The following is a 17,914-nucleotide window of genomic DNA, read 5'->3' as shown; positions in this document are numbered from 1 at the left end:
GGAGAACACACCTCGACTTATATGATTAGAAAAGTAGCTTGATCTGCTGTTGTCTTTCGAAGTACGCGCTGTACGTGCCCACCTGTTTTTTTTCTTTTTTATTGAATTCTTTTTACCTCTTATTTTTCATATGTGTTTTCATTGTTTCCTCCCCTTTAGAAATGTTTTTTTTCTTCTTTCTTTACATTGACTTAGAGGGCTTGTTTTTTTTGCGGTAATAGTCCTAATTTTGGAAGACCCCATTCATTTTACCATATAGTGTAGGGGAAAAAAAAAATCCAAGTGAGGTGAAATAATAAGAAATATCCAATTCTACCATTGTGTTTTGGGTTTATTTTTATCAATTAAATTATGTAGTAAAATTGCCCCGGCAGGAAAATTCTTCAGGCCAGTACATTTACAGCAATACCAAACTTGTATACTTAATTTTTTATTTTTTTTTTAAGCTACAAAAAAAAAAGTTTGTGAAAGACTTGATTTGTTTCTCCATTTTCTGAGGACATCAATTTAAAAAAAAAAAAATAAATTGTCAATGAAGCTGTGTGAAGGTTTGTTTTTTCTGCAGTGAGATGGCGGTTTTTTCTTTTTTTTTATGGGGTACATACTACATTTTGATCGTTTATTATTGCATTATTTATGGAAAATGCCTCAGCAAAAAGAAACAATTATGGCGGTTCAGTTTTTTTTTTTTCTTAAGACATCTACCGCATAGATGAAACCATTTATATTTTGATAGATTAGACTTAAATGAATGTAGTGATATTATAAATGTATGTATTTTTATTATTTTAGTTTTTGTTTTTTTTTAACTGGGGAAAAAAGGAGTGATTCCATATTTCATTTTTGTATTTTATATTTTTACAAAGTCTTGCAATCGTTTGATCAATAGCACTATGGAATCCCATCTGCACCCCACAATTACGGCATGGGGTGGGCAGATGGGAGCCCCAATGCTGCTTTTAGAAGGAAACGCCGGCTATCTCTCACAATGGGAATCTGCCCTGTGTTTGGAGTGGGTTTAGCTCCTGAGCCTGCTTTTACTACCAAATTACCCAGAGGGTAAATAGACCCAGTCAAAGGGGTGTATTAAAAATGACTTTTAGTATGTTCTCTTTAAAAAATGGTAGAAATTTAAAATTACAGTAGTAAACCTGTATTTTTATTATTAAACTATACGTTTTAGATTACTATCTACTTTGCTATTTGTATTACTAGTTATATACTGGCTGCAGTCCATGGATCAGTGCAGCATCATCTGGATAGCCATCTTTCATAAGATTCACAGGTATCACTAAAGCTAACTAAAATCAACACATAGCGTTTCGCCTATACATGCTTCCTCAGGGGGGTGGGGCTATAATGCTTTATGCTCCCTGACTTGCTGCATGATGTATATATTCGGCATCGTACATTAAGGGGTTCAAACTTTTTTAGGAGGCGCCTGATTATGGTGGTGGCAGAATATGTAGCGTATAATGACCACTGTTAATTATGCGCACACATGGCAGACGTATGAAACAGACATGGACTCTGATAATCATATATTGAGAGCTGGTGCGGAGTGGCTTTTTGTTGAGTCGGGCATTTCAATGGGCTTGTGCGGCTTTGTAGTGTCGACAGAACTGTCAGCAGGGAAGGGGTTAGATGGTGCGGGTGCGGTAAGCTTCTCCTTGGTGCATGTATCCAAAAAGGCTTTTTGCCAGAACCTTCTCATTCCCCCTTTATAATCCCAAGATGAGCCCGGTCTTGTAGTAAACGCCATTCAGTTCCTTTGAAGACGGACGACCGTTCTGATCTTGCCTATTTCATCTCCTTCGGTGGGAAGATGAAAACAAGTTTTTGGTCTTAACATGATTCCCCGTCATCCAGAGTTGGAATAAAAAGTAGCTTTCTTTTTGAAAGCCGTCCAGCGGCAGAAAGCCCCTCACTTCTGGTATCTTAGGACATTGTCTTCGGCTCTCCTGCCATAGTGAAGGGCCTTGTACAACAAATCTAGCCTGTGTGCGCCCGAGCTGTGACTGTTGAACCAGCGTTCTCTCTTGTAATAAGTTAATTATTTCGCTGAATGAGTCTTTTATTACTGGGATTGACAATCTTTTAATCCTCGAGTGCCTTTCTCTTAAAATGGAAGTGCTTCAAAGTTTAGTACTTCGGGGCAGATAACAGGTTGTGTCTAAATAATACTGCCCCCTCTCTGCAAAGGGTAAGAAGGCTCTGTAATATCAAAGATCATACAGTATTTTAAGTCATTGGTTCTGAATGATCAGTGTGGGGTATCCTCATTCTCTAGTGGGGGACATATGAAGAATGGTGTAAGGCTTTGGACTAATGGGTTAAAACTGATCATTATATTAGAAAGTTAGAGTAATTGTTTTTTTTTTTTCCCCCCATAAATCAGTAGCACAGATGAAAATAAGCAACTAATATGTTATCAGAGAAATTCGCTAATTTCATCTCCTGGACTGATCATTCATTCTCAGTTCATGGATAAAATCTGTATTCAGTGAAGATTGATTTTCCCATTGCTGATAGGAGAGATCACAGTTGGTGCTCATAACATTCTATGGAGGGGAGAGGAGGAGCTAGAGGCAGAAACACACATTCTGCTGCAAGTTCTCCTGAAATGGCGGTTACACTTTGAGTCTATGGTTAAAATAAAAAAAAGTTAGGGTAACTGTCATTTCAGGAGAACTTGTAGCAGAATGTACAGTGGCAAACAAAAGTTTTAGCATTTTTTCTTTTAAAAGTTTAAAAGATTACTTCTGTCTGCTTTTTGTGATGATATTTTCCTGGAGATTTTAGTAAACCGGAAGCAAATGGTTGTCAGCTAGAAGGACAAAAATTGTTTGACATTGTTTTATCCCTTTATGTGTTAGTTTTCAACATTTGCTGGGCCAAATGTTTTGCATATTTTGTCATGGGTAGTCAAATTTTGCCTAAAATATTTTATTTATTTTTTTGTGTGTTTGTTTTTAGATTAAAACATGGCAAAGACAAAGATACATTTATCACCAGATGTCAGGGAGCTTATTATTCTGAGAGCGAAGTCAGGCAGAAGCCAAAAAGAGGTAGCTATGGAATTCACCTGCTGTCAGAGTCAAGTGTGACGTGTGTTAAAGAAAAAGAAGGTTATGGAACAGCTGACAAACCTAGAAGTGGACGACCACGGAAAACTATTTCCAGAGTTTATCACGTTATTAAGAAAAAGTCAGTATCTGATGTCCAGAAAAGTGCTGTACAGATTTACCACTTGAACGAAGAATATGGGGTCAAAGTGAGTCGCCAAACTGTGGTGTGATGGTTGAATGCACGAGTTCCAGACAAAAAGCCTTTCATCTCTGCAAAGAACCGGAAGGTCCGAATCGAGTTTGCCAATGGAAAGAGACAGATTGGTCTAAGGTGTTGTGGTTGGATGAATCCAAGTTCAATCTGTTTGGTAGTGATGGCAACCACTATATATACCACCCAATTGGAAAACATAATGATGGAAGGTAGCAAACACCTACAGTGAAACATGGTGGTGGCAATGTCATGGTTTAGGTCTGCTTTTCTGCATCTTCCATTGGCCCTCTGCATAGAATTGATGGAAATATGAATGCTACCATGTACAAGGATATACTGGAGAATATAATGCTGCCATGTGGTAAAACCAAAGTAGGCAGGGGATGGAGATTCCAGCAAGACAAAGATCCTAAGCACACATCCAATTTAATCAAAAATTGGTTAGCAAAGAAAAATGTTCGCCTGTTGCAATGGCCAAGCCAATCACCTGATTTACACCCTATAGAGCACCTTTGGGATGAGTTGGGGCCCGTACCCATAGCAATAAAGACGAATTGTTTGCAGATTTGTAAATGGTGTGGAGCAAGACCCCTCAAGATGTCTTCAATGCCCCGTCAGTGTGGTGCAGTAGTTAAAGCAAGAGGTTATGCTACAAAATACTACTTTATGGCATTGTAAGCAATGAATTACTCTCTATGATGTGATCAATAAATAGTAGATGCAAAAATTTTGGCAGTCAGTTTTCTTTAATTAAATGACCTATATTCAAAAGCATTTTGGTTAAAATTAAGATCTTGCATGATGACAACTTCATGCACTTTCAATTCATCAACAGGGAAATGGCATCACAACAACCAAACTGACTTTAAAAAAACAAATCGCCCTTTAAAAAAAAAAAAAATGCAAAACTTTTGTTCGCCACTGCTGTATGTGCCTGCTTCTAGATCCACCCATCTCCATAGAATCTTATATGCACTAACTGTCATCTCTTATCTCAGTAATGGGAAAATCTTCACTGAATACACTTTCTATGAACTGAAGATGAAAGATCAGTCCAGAAGAAGAAAGAAGCTAATTTCTCTGCTTAAGATATATTACAAAGTTTCTTGTTTCTATCTGGATATTATTTATCCTGTTTGATATTATAAAGTAACCTATACCGCCTTCTTGATCATTTATCATTTTGGTAACTAAAGCGACAGATGCCATTGATGGTGTCAGGGATGCGATGTTGTAGATAAATTGGAAGAAATGTCTTTTGATCGTATGTGTGATTTTATAGTGTTTCATGGATTAGGGCGATTTATATGTGTTAGTAACGTTTCTAATATCTGAAATCATTTTGTGTACAGGCAACCGTGAATTTATTCCAGATGCAGCATGCCCAGGTGGTCTCGCTGCCCGTCAACTGCCAGACCCTGTGTGAGAACGGCAAGCGTTACGAGCCAGGCCAGCAGTATTCAGAGTTTGTGAAGAACCTGCCCAAAGATGACTGTGGCATCGAAGTGGGGTCCTGTGAGGCCTCGCATGCACAGATTGGGCGGTGAGTACATGATATAATACTGGGGTACTACTGTGTGTGTACTGGCGCCTAATATTTCCTCCTGGAGAGGATAGTTGCAGAGAGCAGCATGTTCTTTGTTGGATTGGATGCTCCTATTTTTGGGAAAAATAGTATTTTATGTTTTTTTAGGCTAATGTCAAAGGGAGAAGAGAACAGTACCCGTGCATCACATGGAAACCTATCCCAAGGTTCTGCTGAATATCCAGCCCAGACTCCTGAAGAAATCGGCAGTCCACTCTATAGCCGATCTCGGAAAATTGGGCAGAAGAGATCGAGTAGCAGTACAGATATTCAGGGTAGGATGTCTGATCAGTTCCTCGATACATCGTCTTGCCCCTTCCTCCCGTGATTTTCAGAGTCTGACTGTTCTGCTGGGTTAATACTCTTACAGCCATCAGAGGTCCACCATTCAGGTCGTGGTCTACAGGTAATCAGAGCGGAGGCATGTGCAGCGACTCTGAGAGCGCAGGGGGCAGTAGCGAGTCCCGTTCTATGGACTCTCCATCAGCCAGTCCAGGTACATTTCTGTATTAGTAGCTTCTAAGCAACTGCCTGTATAGAAGGGGATCCGGGGTCTAAGGTGTTCTTGTATTTCAGGAGACTTTAAAAGACGCCTTCCTAGAACGCCATCCACAGGAACTATGTCTTCAGCTGACGATCTGGATGAGCGAGAGCCGCCTTCTCCCTCAGATAATGGTAAGTAGACCTGCTGTTGGTAAATGAGTGTCGAGATGAAGATTAGGATCCTGCTAGGAGTCTACCATCTTTATTCTAGATGCATTGGAATAAGATGAGGAAATGTCCCTTCCTAAAATTAAAAGGTTTGTCTCTTTTCAGAACAGTTTTTTCTATTAAAGCTCTGTTAGTATTAGAAAAAAAAAAACAAACAGTTCCTTACTCACCCTCCTTGGGTCCAGCGCTGAATTTCTGCTACTTATTGTCTGCAGCCAATCACTGAGCTCAGCTGCTCTGCCGATGTAAAGGGCATGAGCCCCTCAGTCACTGAGCTCATTGTTTGGCAGCAGCGCTGTCTTTGTGAAGTCAATGCTGCAGATAATAACAGACTCTGGGGGCAGCAGCAGAGACCGGGGAGAACGAGCACAGTTTTTTTTTTTTTTGTTTGTTTGTTTTTTATACTACTAATGGAGTTTATAGAATAAACTTTTCTGAACGTATACAACTCCTTTTAAAGGGTTTTTCTCACAAATCCACATGATCACTAGGGCCCCCCACTGATCTCTAATGAGAGGGTCCTAAGTCCCTCTTATTCCTAGCTGTGATTGCAATTAAATGAAGCAGCTTTGTGTCCTATGCAGCGTCACTCCATTTACTGTGCGGAAATAGCGGAGTACCGCACTTCTCTGTCTGCCCCGTCGTGCAGCAGCGCACATGTGCAACCATTCTGCTCCATTCACCTAGAAGGAACAGTGGGTTCAGAACCTGTTTCTATAGATCGGCGGGGGTCCCATCGATTAAACATTTATTCCTTATCCCGCTGATGTCTTTTGTAAGAAAATCCCCTTAAATGCTAAAATGTATTCTTGAATCGAAAGGCATTCTGTATATTTCCGAATCAATGACACATACTTACGAACTTTTTGTAAGATTTTATGAAGAAAAAAAGAAGAAAAATAATGACTCTCCCACTATTTATTATATTCTCGTTTTCCTTTGTAGGCTTGAATGACCTCGTTTCTGAGATCGCCAATTCCCCAGGACCCTTCCGCAATACCATCATGTCCAAAGCGGCCCAGACACACAAGCTGCGGAAACTAAGAGCCCCCTCTAAGTGCCGAGAGTGTGACAGCCTGGTGGTGTTTCATGGGGCCGAGTGTGAGGAGGTAAGCCTGGCTAGTAGAAAGCTATGGGACTTTGCTTCTCTTGTGCATGCTTTGTATGGGCTTACTGCATTTCCCGTCCCACCCAGGACTTCTTTCCACCCTAGCTTTAAGTCAATGATTACACAATTGTTATTATCAGCCTTTGCATAAAGGGACAACAGCCCATTTAAAGCGTTCCTTTATTGCAGTGTTCTCTTGCTTGCCATAAGAAGTGCCTGGAAACATTAGCCATTCAGTGCGGACACAAAAAGCTTCATGGAAGACTTCATCTCTTTGGAGTAGAATTTACTCAGGCCGCTAAGAACAGTCCTGATGGCATTCCTTTCATTATCAAGAAGTGTACCTCCGAAATCGAGAGCAGAGCACTGTCCATAAAGGTAAGGGTTAAAATACACCCATGTTGGAAGTTCACCATTTACCTTTTTGGTTGTACAGTAAAACATGTAAACTGCTTATTTGCACATTCATGGACCGATCTTGTATAACGAGAATGTTACACATAAGACCAGCTTTAGTTTTCCTATTAGGTGAATGCTGTAAAATGACTAACTTTTAGGGAGGGGGAGATTGCGTTACTCTTCTGGGTGTTGACTACGCAATTTTTTTTTTCAATTTTTTTTTTTTAAACATGGTTATCTCTTGTTACGGGAAGTCTGAAAGAAAGATTAGATTTAGTCACAGGTTGATGACATGGTGAAGTCACCAAGTTTATAGGTCATCCTTTATTGATAGGCTGGGCTATAATTTATAGATCTCTAGGGGTCCGACAACTGGATCCACACTGACAATGGGGCTCTGCAGAATAGAGGGGAAGCCAAACATGAACCCCTCTGCTCCGTTCTCTCTGTATGGGACTGCTGGAGATAGAGGGGTATTGCTCGCAGCAATTTCTTGCAGTCCCATAGACCAGGGATGTCGCAGAGGGCCAAAATGAAAAACTTGGACAAAGTCACAGGCCAACAAGTATACAGAATAAAGGACCCCACATAGTCCACCATACAGAATAATGGGCCCCACATAGTCCACCATACAGAATAATGGGCCCCACATAGTCCACCATACAGAATAATGGGCCCCACATAGTCCTCCATACAGAATAATGGGCCCCACATAGTCCTCCATACAGAATAATGGGCCCCACATAGTCCTCCATACAGAATAATGGGCCCCACATAGTCCTCCATACAGTATAATGGGCCCCACATAGTCCTCCATACAGAATAATGGGCCCCACATAGTCCTCCATACAGAATAATGGGCCCCACATAGGGATGGTGGTTCTGATGTCACGGGCCAAATAAAACCACCCTGCAGGCCAGAGTTTGACATGTATGCCATAGACAGTAAGTGGAGTGGGTTGTGCATGCTTGACCTCCACTCCGTTCTGCAGAGCTCCATTATGAGGAATGGTGGGATGGTGGGGATACCAGCTGTCAGTCCCCCAGTGTTCAATGAGTGATTTCTTATCCTACTGGTAGAGAATGACATATATACTCGGTACAACCCCTTTAAAGCATGGTATCTTCTCCAGTCTGAGTCTTTTGTTCCTAGTTGTCAGGTGGGTGCTCACATTTTTACAAATCCACCTGCAGAGGAATAAAGGTCACCAGATAAACCTAATATTTCAGCTCTTCTGGTGGTGCCAATAATAGTTTATAAGATTTTATTGGTTCCATCCCATTAAGTGAAGATGTTCAGCATTGACTTCGAAAAAGCTTCAGGTGCAGACGCTGAATGTTGCCTAGGGCCTCCATACACACAAGAAATGTACACCACACCGTGTGCTGGCAATAATTGAATATCCAGTCTGACAATACATTTATGATTGATCCGTAGTGCTATCCAGGTGCCAGCACAATGGAAAAGTAATGGACCCATTGTTAGTGGTCATGTACCAGTGGTAAGAAGTATTATGTCTATAGGTGCCTGGAGGTCAGTAGTATAAGGACATCTTCTTGTTCATGGTCACCCTTGGGTTGCGCTTTGGATGTTTTACCCTTTGTACTTTGGAAACATTTGTCAACAATTTTTGTAAATTTTGGAACACTAAAATGTATGCAAAAACTACTGGAAGTTGATATTGGTTTTCACTTTCCATTGTTTTTTTGGCAAATTGTGTCATCCAGTTTGCTTTATGGGGTATAATATTATGACTTTCAGGGCATCTATCGAGTGAATGGAGCAAAGTCCAGAGTTGAGAAACTGTGCCAGGCATTTGAAAATGGAAAAGACTTGGTGGAATTGTCAGATCTGTTTGCGCATGACATCAGCAATGTCCTCAAGCTCTACCTCCGACAGGTATGTGATTTGGGGTGGCTAGAATTGAGCAAAAACAGATTTTCCAGACTATGATCCAGTGAGCGCACATGGTGTTGTCCATGGCCACTGACCCAAGAGGCCTTTGTACCTTGTCCTACCTGCCGGCATCCCCAACGTCCCTTCTGATTGGTAGGACCGGTGTCATAGGTTTGACGTGCCTCAACAATGATGTTGCACCATCCTACTAGTCAAAAGAGATTCCAGGGATGCCCTGTAAACTTCCTAGCTGCCAGCTTCCCCAGAGCCTCATCTTATCAGTAGGAAGATGCAGCTTCATCATGGCGGTGCCAGAAACCCACCTTTATGGGCCTACTAATCAGAAGGGGAGCCAGGGATGTTCTGCGAACCTCCCACCTGCAGAAATCCCCAGTTTCTCTTATTAGTAGGAACATGCGGCACCACAAACCCATGATGCCGAACCTACTAATCAGCACGTGTGGCGGGGATGCCGACAAATAGGACGAGGTTTGCAGGGCTCGGTCACTGACTACTGAGGGTCCTGTGAATCTTTTTGCTCAACTCTACGAATTAACATTTGTCATCTGACCCTTTCATTCTGTTATTCCCCAGCTGCCAGAGCCTTTGATTTTGTTTCGTCTTTACAATGAGTTGATTGGATTGGCCAAAGAGAGTCAACGTGCCACCGATGAAGTTGACTCGAAAGCAAGCAGCCCTCCGTTAAAAAGGCAACCATCCGGAGTGGAGCTGAACAGAGTTGTCATCAAGATCCGAGATTTGCTGAAACAGCTGCCACCGGAGCACTACGACACCTTACAGTTCTTAGTAGGACATCTTCATAGGTAACTATAGAGCAGAACGATACGTCAGTGGGTAATAGAAGCCGATCCGCCCTAATGTCTGTAAAGGGGTAATCTGGTCCCATTCACTTCTGCATAGGGTGCAGAGCGGGGTCCGATGACGTTATGTGTGCATGCTAGCTGTGTCTGTATCCCACACCTGTCCTAGTGATTGGAGTAGGTGCACAATACCGTATGCTCCTTGCCATCTTGTTGTCTTACATGATGTATTCTGTGGTTCCATTTATTAAATGCAGGGTCACGGAAGAAGTGGAAGAAAATAAAATGACTGCTAGCAATCTAGGAATAATATTCGGCCCCACTCTGCTTAGACCACGTCAAACCGACGCCACCATCTCGCTCTCCTCCCTGGTGGATTATCCTTATCAGGCCCGTATAGTGGAGCTCCTGATATCGCACTACGATAAGATATTCGATGTGTCCCGTCAGATGATTAACCCCGTGGATAAGGCGGAGGATCGGGAGCCACAACACATCCGAAAGTCCCAGTCACTGCCAGTGGGGAATGAGGTAAGAGTCACACAGTCATTCTCATTTCTACAACCCGCAGAAGGTAAACTGGAACCAGATTGATCTTGCGCAATTTTTCTTGGCTCCGTAGAGTATTATTCTGTCAAAGCGTGCCAGCTCTCTTGATGAAGCAGCATTGGAATTTAAGGGCGTGGAAGAGAGGGAAATCCGAAGTCACAGTATGGATATTGTCGAGGAGAATGGTAAGCAAAGCTCCAAAACGAACTTTGATGCCCAAATCAGACAATCACAGAGCAGCTTTTACTTTATTAGAGCAATTAAAAAAAAACATATTTCATTTTTTTCCAACTATAAACTGAAGAAGCCACCTTTTTTTATATATATTTTATGATGTTATATGTATTGCCTGATAGTATAATTTCTCTGTTAGATTAAATTGCTTGTTGAAACACCTTGGATTATACACAATTTGTGAAGTGCTTGGAAAAATCATCAACTTTACAATTTACTTCTCATTAAAAATACTCTGTTCTTGAGATTTTTAATGTTATACTTCTGTTTACTGCACACTATCTGCTAGCTTACTATTGATAGACTTCAGCAGTGATAAGCCGGTAAGCAGTGCAGCACTTACAAGCTCTTTGCTATAGAGCTTGTAAGTGCTGCTCTGAAGCTGGTTGGAGCCCCTTTTACTCCTCCCATGCTGCAAAGCTGTCTGTTTGCAGCACTGGAAAGTGTACAGTTCAGGTCAGCAGATCAGCCATGTTGCAGATCTGAGCTGTGCATCTTCATGAGCAGTCTGCCCCTTGGCAAGCAGGAGGCAGAGGAGAAGACTGTCCTTGGCCAGCAGGAGGCAGGGGAGCACTGCATTCCTAAAGCGCTACCTTGAGACAACCCCATAAATAATACTTTAGGGTACGGTCTGAACAGTTAAAAGTTTCATACATTTATGGGTTTTGTGATATTTTAAAATGATTTTTTTTTTTTTGCAGTTGTAGTGGAATTATTTGAATGTATCGTTAGTGCTAGGTTTCTTGCCCTCTGGTTATTCCTGTATACTCTACCAGTCTTGGCTATAGTGCGATATAGATATAGTTAAATAATATGAGATTTTATTCAGTGATCCAGTCCATCCATTTGTTCTTAATTTGAATTTTGCAGAAAATAATCTTAGTGAATCTGAAGAGAGGAGAGATTCCTCCGAGCCAGTCAGTCCTGTCTTTACACTGCATGGGTCAGATGAACAAGGTGAGTTTCCAGCCTCATGCAATGTAACAACTATGGTAGTAAATAACACCCACACTCATCTGAATTGGGGTTCAATCCATAATCTACCCTGAGCTTTTGCTATAAGTGTCCATGAGTGGCATTGTGTTATCAGCAGACCATCTTCAACTCTGTACACAATGTATTTAAAGGGAATCTGTCTGCAAGTTTTTTTCTACCTAATCTGATAGTAGCATAATGTAGAGGCAGAGCACCTGATTCCAGCGACGTGTCACTTACTGGGCTGCTTGCTGTAATTTTGATAATCCCATGATAAAACACTGATTTTATCAGTAGAGGACTAGTAAACCTGCTGCTAGTTAGTCCTCCATATTCATGAGCTCTGTATATCCCCGCCCCTCCACTCATTGGCAGCTTTCTGCCTATACACAGTGTACACTGAAAGCTGCCAATCACTGGTGGGGGGTGGGGTTATACAGCGCTCAAAACTGCAGCAAGCAACTCAGTAAGTGATCCCTAATTTGGACATATGTTTGGTGAGTGTCACCAAATGTGTGGGCTAGACGTGTGCAGATGTATGACTGGCTGATCACTAGAACCCTCACCAATCACTAGACTAGGGGTCCCCAAGGCCAGCGTTTTGACTGCACAACTGTGATAAGGTACGACTAATCACTAGGATCCTTCTTATCAATAAGAGTTTTATAACCTAACTAAATCCTTTTAGTGTAAAACAAATATACAAGTTGTGCTGTCACAATTGTTGAGCAAGTAATAATGGAAATGCTGGTATGAAGTTTTAGGCTATGTGCCCACGATGCAGAAATGAAGCAGAAAATTTCTGCATCTCCCTGGCAGAAAAAACGCATGCAGATTGTGCATGCGTTTTTCCTGCAGAATACATGCGGATCCACATGCGGGTTCACATGCGTTTCCGCATGCAGATTGACAAGCGCTTTCCAGGCGATAGCATCACTTGGAAAGTGCTTGACAACTAGGTCACACTGTATAAATCCATGCAAACAGCATGGATTTATACAGTGTGAACCGTAAAAATTAAAACAAATAAAGCTATACTCACCCCCGAGGCCCCGGCGTGTGCAGCAGAGCTCGTTCCTGTCTGGTTCCCGGCTGCTGGCATATCGCGAGACAGAGCGGTGAAGGGCCTGCGGTCACATGACTGTGACGTCACCGCAGGTCCTCAAGCGATGCCGGCATTCAGAGAGAAGACGCCGGACAGGTGAGTATAAACTTTATTTGTTATTTTATTCTTTTTTTACAGGTACAATGGTACCCAGGTCTGTATGAGAGTCTTCTCTCCTCCAGAACTGGGTACCATCCGCACATAGAAACGCATAGAAGCCGCTTGTAGAAATGTACAGTCGCGGTTTCTATGCGTTTCAATGCAAGTCAATGGCGGGAGTTCCGCTGCGCTTCCGCAAAATTAAATGACATGCTGCGGATTTTTGTACGCAGCATAAACGCTGCGGAAAAATCCGCAGCATGTGCATAGAACATGCGGAATCCGCTTGGGGACCATGGGGTGCGGATTACCTAGCGTTTCACAAGCGTTTACGCTGCGGAAATTCCGCAGCATAAACGCTTGAAAAACGCTACGTGGGCACACAGCCTTAAACCGCTTTACTTCCTCCTTCAAAGACATTATGTAAAACTGCTGAGAAAAGTATAATTGATTCTGCGCAGTCTGCACAGTATTTTAGGGTTCATTTCATCTCCATGTTGTGACAAAGCCATATACATTCATATCGATGTGGGTCACTGTTAAACAGCATATTAGGAACCAGCAGTAGCTGCTGGTAATCACCTGATTTTTCCTGCTAGAATTACTATTTTGATCTGATGTCACTTACCCCATGTGCAGGGCAATGCAGTAGCTTGAATATCCATGATTATGGTTACTCACATAGTGACAGTTACTTTGTTAGTGGTCGTAATCATAGATGCCTAAACTACTGCAATGCCCTGAACATGGGGTAAGCGGCATAGCTAGTCAGAAGAACTATACTACATTTATAATTGGAAGGTATTTGCTAATATTATTATTACACATACTACATATTGGAATAGGATCTTGGAGATTGGAATACCCCTTTAACGTTAGTTAAGTCCAAGTGGGTGTCATCAGATACTTTTCACTGGAGGTGTGTACTTCTCCCCAGTATGAGCTGACAATTCTTAAATCCAAGTGGGTGTTATTAGACAGCAACTGGTACAGGGAGAATAAGTCCATGCCCCCAGTGAAAAGTAGGAGTTAACTTTAGTGAAAAAGTTTTATTCCGCTCTGCAGCTCCTATTACATTGTGTCCAACTCAACATGAAAAATTTGGTGAAAGGTCCTCTTTAAGGAAATTTAAAGTAACAAACCATTGGAGAGTAAAAGAAAACCATTTTTTTCTTAGGCTTTTGCGCTAGTGAAATAACCCGTCCTGATCACAATAATTGCTTATAGGGCTCCTAATGACAGACAGGTCATTTTAGAAATATCCAAAGGTTTCAGGTTTAGAGTTTTTTACATTTTGGAAGGACGTTATGACTACAAACGGTGATGTAAGTCTTATTCCCCACACACAGAGTTTGAAAAGAGAAAAAAGTTCTTGAAGCCTTGGCACGACCATAACAAGACACTTGGTCACCCAACAACTTGCATGGACACTATTGCTTTACTGCCTAGCAGATGCGTAGTGCCGGCGACCTACCCTACAATAATAGGCTACCAGCTGACCACAAGCCACCCCTTTAGGGTTCTGATGGTGGGACTGCCCATCCCAGTATGTACAGAAGGCTAATATTTTATTTTCTGCTATTTGCCATCAACGTCTCTGGTACTTTGCAATATAGAGGAGGAAAAAAATTACTAAATATTTTAAAAATGTTATTTTGTTAGGCGGGCTATGGCAGTTTTCATAAGATGACCACCACCAAAGTATTTTTTAGGTTGTTAGTTGAAGCACTTGCAGACAATTTTTTTTTTGTTTTTGTATTATTGGGGTTCATGGTTCATTTTAGGCTGAGGAGTTTCGAAACGCTCCAGGAAAAGCCTAAGGTTACTATGTGCTATCTAATGGTCTTTGAATCTCGCTGTCCAATTATCTCTCATTTCTGCTTTTGTATTTGTGGTTGCTTTAGCTCACAGGTTTGACAAGTTTTAAATAATCCTTTTTATAACTTAAAAGTGATGTGCATATATAGTGAATGGTTTACAAACGCCATCCATAATGCTTAATGTCTTCTCCTAGATTGCTCCATGGATACCATTTCAGACGGTGACGTTGCTGTTGGAAGGAGCAGCTCAGAAGACCTTTCAAAGACAAACGTCTCTGTTCCTGTAAAGTCTTATAGGCAAATCCCCAAAGTTCCGCTGAGAGCCCCCCGGTCAAAACCAGTGGTTCGTCCTGTAAGTCTGCCCGTGGATCGACTTCTTCCTCCGTCTGTGCTGAACGAGAATTCCAGGAATGTGGGTGTCACCACCTCTGATAAACTTGGCAAAAGTCCTATCATTGAAGAGGTCTCCGAACACAAACCTTTACCTACGATCAATTCTTGCCATAGACTTTCATGTTACGACTCCCTAAGTTATCGTAAACCGTGGGATAAGCAGTACAAACAGTATGACATAACGCCAAGGACTGCAATGATTATGACCAATGTGCCACAGGAGATAAGAGCACACGATGGTGGACCAACCAGTTTGCCCTCAAGCACTACCTGTATAAGTGCCACACTGCCAAAAATACCATCTGCTACTCAACTCAAGCCCATCGCCATTGATAGTAATTCTGCAGAAACCAGTCTGCTGTCCACATACAGGGCTCCAAGAACTTTGCAGCCACCACCAGGAACTTTTTACAAGCCACCTTCTTATAAAACCAAGCCAAGCGAAGAGACGTCTCCAAGCGATGCTTCATCTCCAAGTCTGGTGAAGGCTCAATGTCAGATGAATAACAACAATGTGAACCTTATTGGAGACTCTGATGTGGCAACTGACCTTCAGGGACAAGACAAAAACTCAGAAAGAGCCACTTCTGAGGATAGTCCTCAGGCGGATGTGAAGTCAACGTTTCCAAGACTAAGGCCAAAGCGCGTACAGGAACTGGAACACAGAGAGGCACACTTTGTGTAGCGTTAGGACTGCAGAGACCTCCTCTCGTCCGGAGGAGACCGGTGTGCCATTTTCAGAATTATTTTTATAAGGACTGTTTAACTGGAAGAAAAAAAAAACAAAACAAACACAAGTGCTTTTCTATACAGAACTGTCTTTTTGTATGCATTCCGGAAAAAAAAAACGGAAGTGTTTTTAAAGGTGCACTTAGTGGAATATGTTAAAGTCAATGCTTATTTATACCAAGAAACAGTATTCATTTATGGATCAAACTGTTTTCATGTAAATTTGTTTAGTAACTGAAAAAAATAATATTGCATTTCTTATGACAGCAGCAACATTTGCTGAAGGAAAGCATGTAATCTGTGCAATTAAAATGTACTCCTGTATAGATTTATACAAAGCCCGGAGGATGCATCTGTTTATCGTACCTGTATGTTTTATTGTTTTTTTTATTTTTTATTTTAACGCCTGTTTCATCCATTGACTGTTTGTGTTGTCACTTTAATGTCATATTTACAGAGAAGATGCACTTAAAATGTATTTTTTTTAGATAAGTGGGGGAAAAAAAAAGATGTCTGCTTACTAAGGGTTTCGGAGATTTTGCTACTGGAATTCTACAATTAGTCTGCTGGCGAAACTTTAGATGCTGAAGATTTTACACCGCCTCGAGACGTATTAAATGCAGCATCATTTCCTTTTTATGTAGTAGTTCCCTGGTATTTATTCCTCATTTGATTAGTATGGTAATCCTTGCCGCCTTCAGTCTCTGTATGACCAGCTTCGCCTACAAGTTACAATGTGCGTCCATTAATATTCTTCTTATTCTTCCAGTAATAGAAGTCTTAAAAAATGACTGTGTTCAATTTCTCTTATGGCGCAGTCAGACGTCCTTATAACACGGAAGACAAGCACATCGCAATGCGAGGACTGGCCGGCGGCTCTCCTGACCTGAGCGTGACATCATGTATGTCTATGCAGCTGTCACACTCGGGTCAGGAGAGCCGCCGGCCAGTCCGTGCACTGTGATGCGATTGTCGTCCGTGTTATATGGCCGCCTGACTGCACCCTTAAAGGAAGTCTATCTCACCACCCTCCCCCCAAAACAACAAAACAATTTATACCGAGCACATATAGGGGAGTTGGCCTCTATACAAATCATACCTTTTGTGCAAAAATGCTCTCTATTCCTTTATGCTAATTAAAGTGATCCGTGTACCCTTGGCGTGGCCGAACAGCTTCAGCAAACTATTGCACCGCCCTGAGCTTGGATAGCCCGGATCCCTCTCTGTTGATTGATAATGCTGAATTGTCCATAGGCAGTGCTGTCTCAGGAGAAAGCTGGTGCCTGCGCATGCTCACTGTCGGAGTCGCTAGTTTGAAGCACGCACACAGCTTTTCTCTGCTGCAGCCGCACGCTGAACAGTGTAGTGGGGCAGATGCAGCAGAGAGGAGACTGGTGTGCACACGCTCTCCGATTTGACATCTCCCATCAGTGAGTGACCGCAGGTACCAGCTTTCTCCTAGGCAAGCCAGCACTGTCAATCCCCAGAGAGGCAGACATGAGCTTTCCCATAAGACAGTGCTAGCTCTGAGCATGCCAGCACTGTCCATTACAAGAGAGGGATGGAGGGGTATCCAAATTCAGGTTGCTGAAAGGTGAACTGAGGCTGCTCAGCCACGCCCAGTACCCTAATTGGCATATGGGGATAAAGAGCGTTTTTTTAACTGATTTATACAGTAAAGATGAGGCTAGATATGGACAGATTTATACAGTAAAGGTAGGCTTTGTATACGTACAGATTTATACAGTAAAGGTAGGCTTTATATAGGGAAAGATTTATACAGTAATGATAGACTTTGTATAGGGACAGATTTATACAGTAAAGGTAGATTTTGTATAGGGACAGATTTATACAGTAAAGGTAGGCTTTGTATAGGGACTGATTTATACAATAAAGGTAGGCTTTATATAGGGGTTTATTCCCCCTTAGCAGTATGTGCTCAGTTTGATTTATGTTTAAGGGGTGATGGACTCCTTTTTTTATATTTTGGAAGACTTATGTAGAACAATGGTGTCTTATCTGCCAGCAGCAGGTTGTAGAGCTGCTTGATATTTTGAAGGGAAGGATTCATTTATTTTCCTGCTCATTTTGTGCTTGGGAGTCCAGTGAGCTGTACTAGTCAGTGATTTGAAAAATAAAAATCTCTATCCACAACTGATTAGGGCAGCCCGCTGGACTCCTAAGCTTAGAGTGAGCACAGATTTAAA

The 17,914-nt window shown here is 41.9% G+C and overlaps 1 protein-coding gene and 1 long non-coding RNA gene across 3 annotated transcripts in view; one reads left to right on the top strand and one right to left on the bottom strand.

Annotated features, from left to right (window-relative positions):
- Window positions 1-16,570, top strand: part of ARHGAP29 (Rho GTPase activating protein 29) — a 121,580-nt gene extending 105,010 nt beyond the window's left edge. The window contains exons 13-24 of one of the 2 annotated variants that reach the window (XM_073643223.1): window positions 4,635-4,825; window positions 4,976-5,142; window positions 5,238-5,363; window positions 5,444-5,542; window positions 6,524-6,687; window positions 6,876-7,064; window positions 8,848-8,985; window positions 9,577-9,806; window positions 10,061-10,334; window positions 10,426-10,537; window positions 11,457-11,543; window positions 14,780-16,570. In XM_073643223.1, coding sequence (XP_073499324.1) covers window positions 4,635-4,825; window positions 4,976-5,142; window positions 5,238-5,363; window positions 5,444-5,542; window positions 6,524-6,687; window positions 6,876-7,064; window positions 8,848-8,985; window positions 9,577-9,806; window positions 10,061-10,334; window positions 10,426-10,537; window positions 11,457-11,543; window positions 14,780-15,663 — 2,661 coding nt within the window. In that variant the 3' untranslated portion in view covers window positions 15,664-16,570. The remainder of the gene's footprint in view (window positions 1-4,634; window positions 4,826-4,975; window positions 5,143-5,237; window positions 5,364-5,443; window positions 5,543-6,523; window positions 6,688-6,875; window positions 7,065-8,847; window positions 8,986-9,576; window positions 9,807-10,060; window positions 10,335-10,425; window positions 10,538-11,456; window positions 11,544-14,779) is intronic. The other variant, XM_073643225.1, reaches the window with a different exon arrangement.
- LOC141156816 (uncharacterized) overlaps window positions 1-17,914 on the bottom strand; it is a 91,134-nt gene that overhangs the window by 21,558 nt on the left and 51,662 nt on the right. The window lies entirely within an intron of this gene.

This window comes from Phyllobates terribilis, unplaced genomic scaffold, assembly GCF_046119375.1.
Source record: "Phyllobates terribilis strain yellow unplaced genomic scaffold, ASM4611937v1 Scaffold_8__6_contigs__length_399053987, whole genome shotgun sequence".
NCBI lineage: Eukaryota > Metazoa > Chordata > Amphibia > Anura > Dendrobatidae > Phyllobates > Phyllobates terribilis.
The sequence above is the reverse complement of the archived record's forward strand: the minus strand, read 5'-3'. Positions and strand labels throughout refer to the sequence as shown.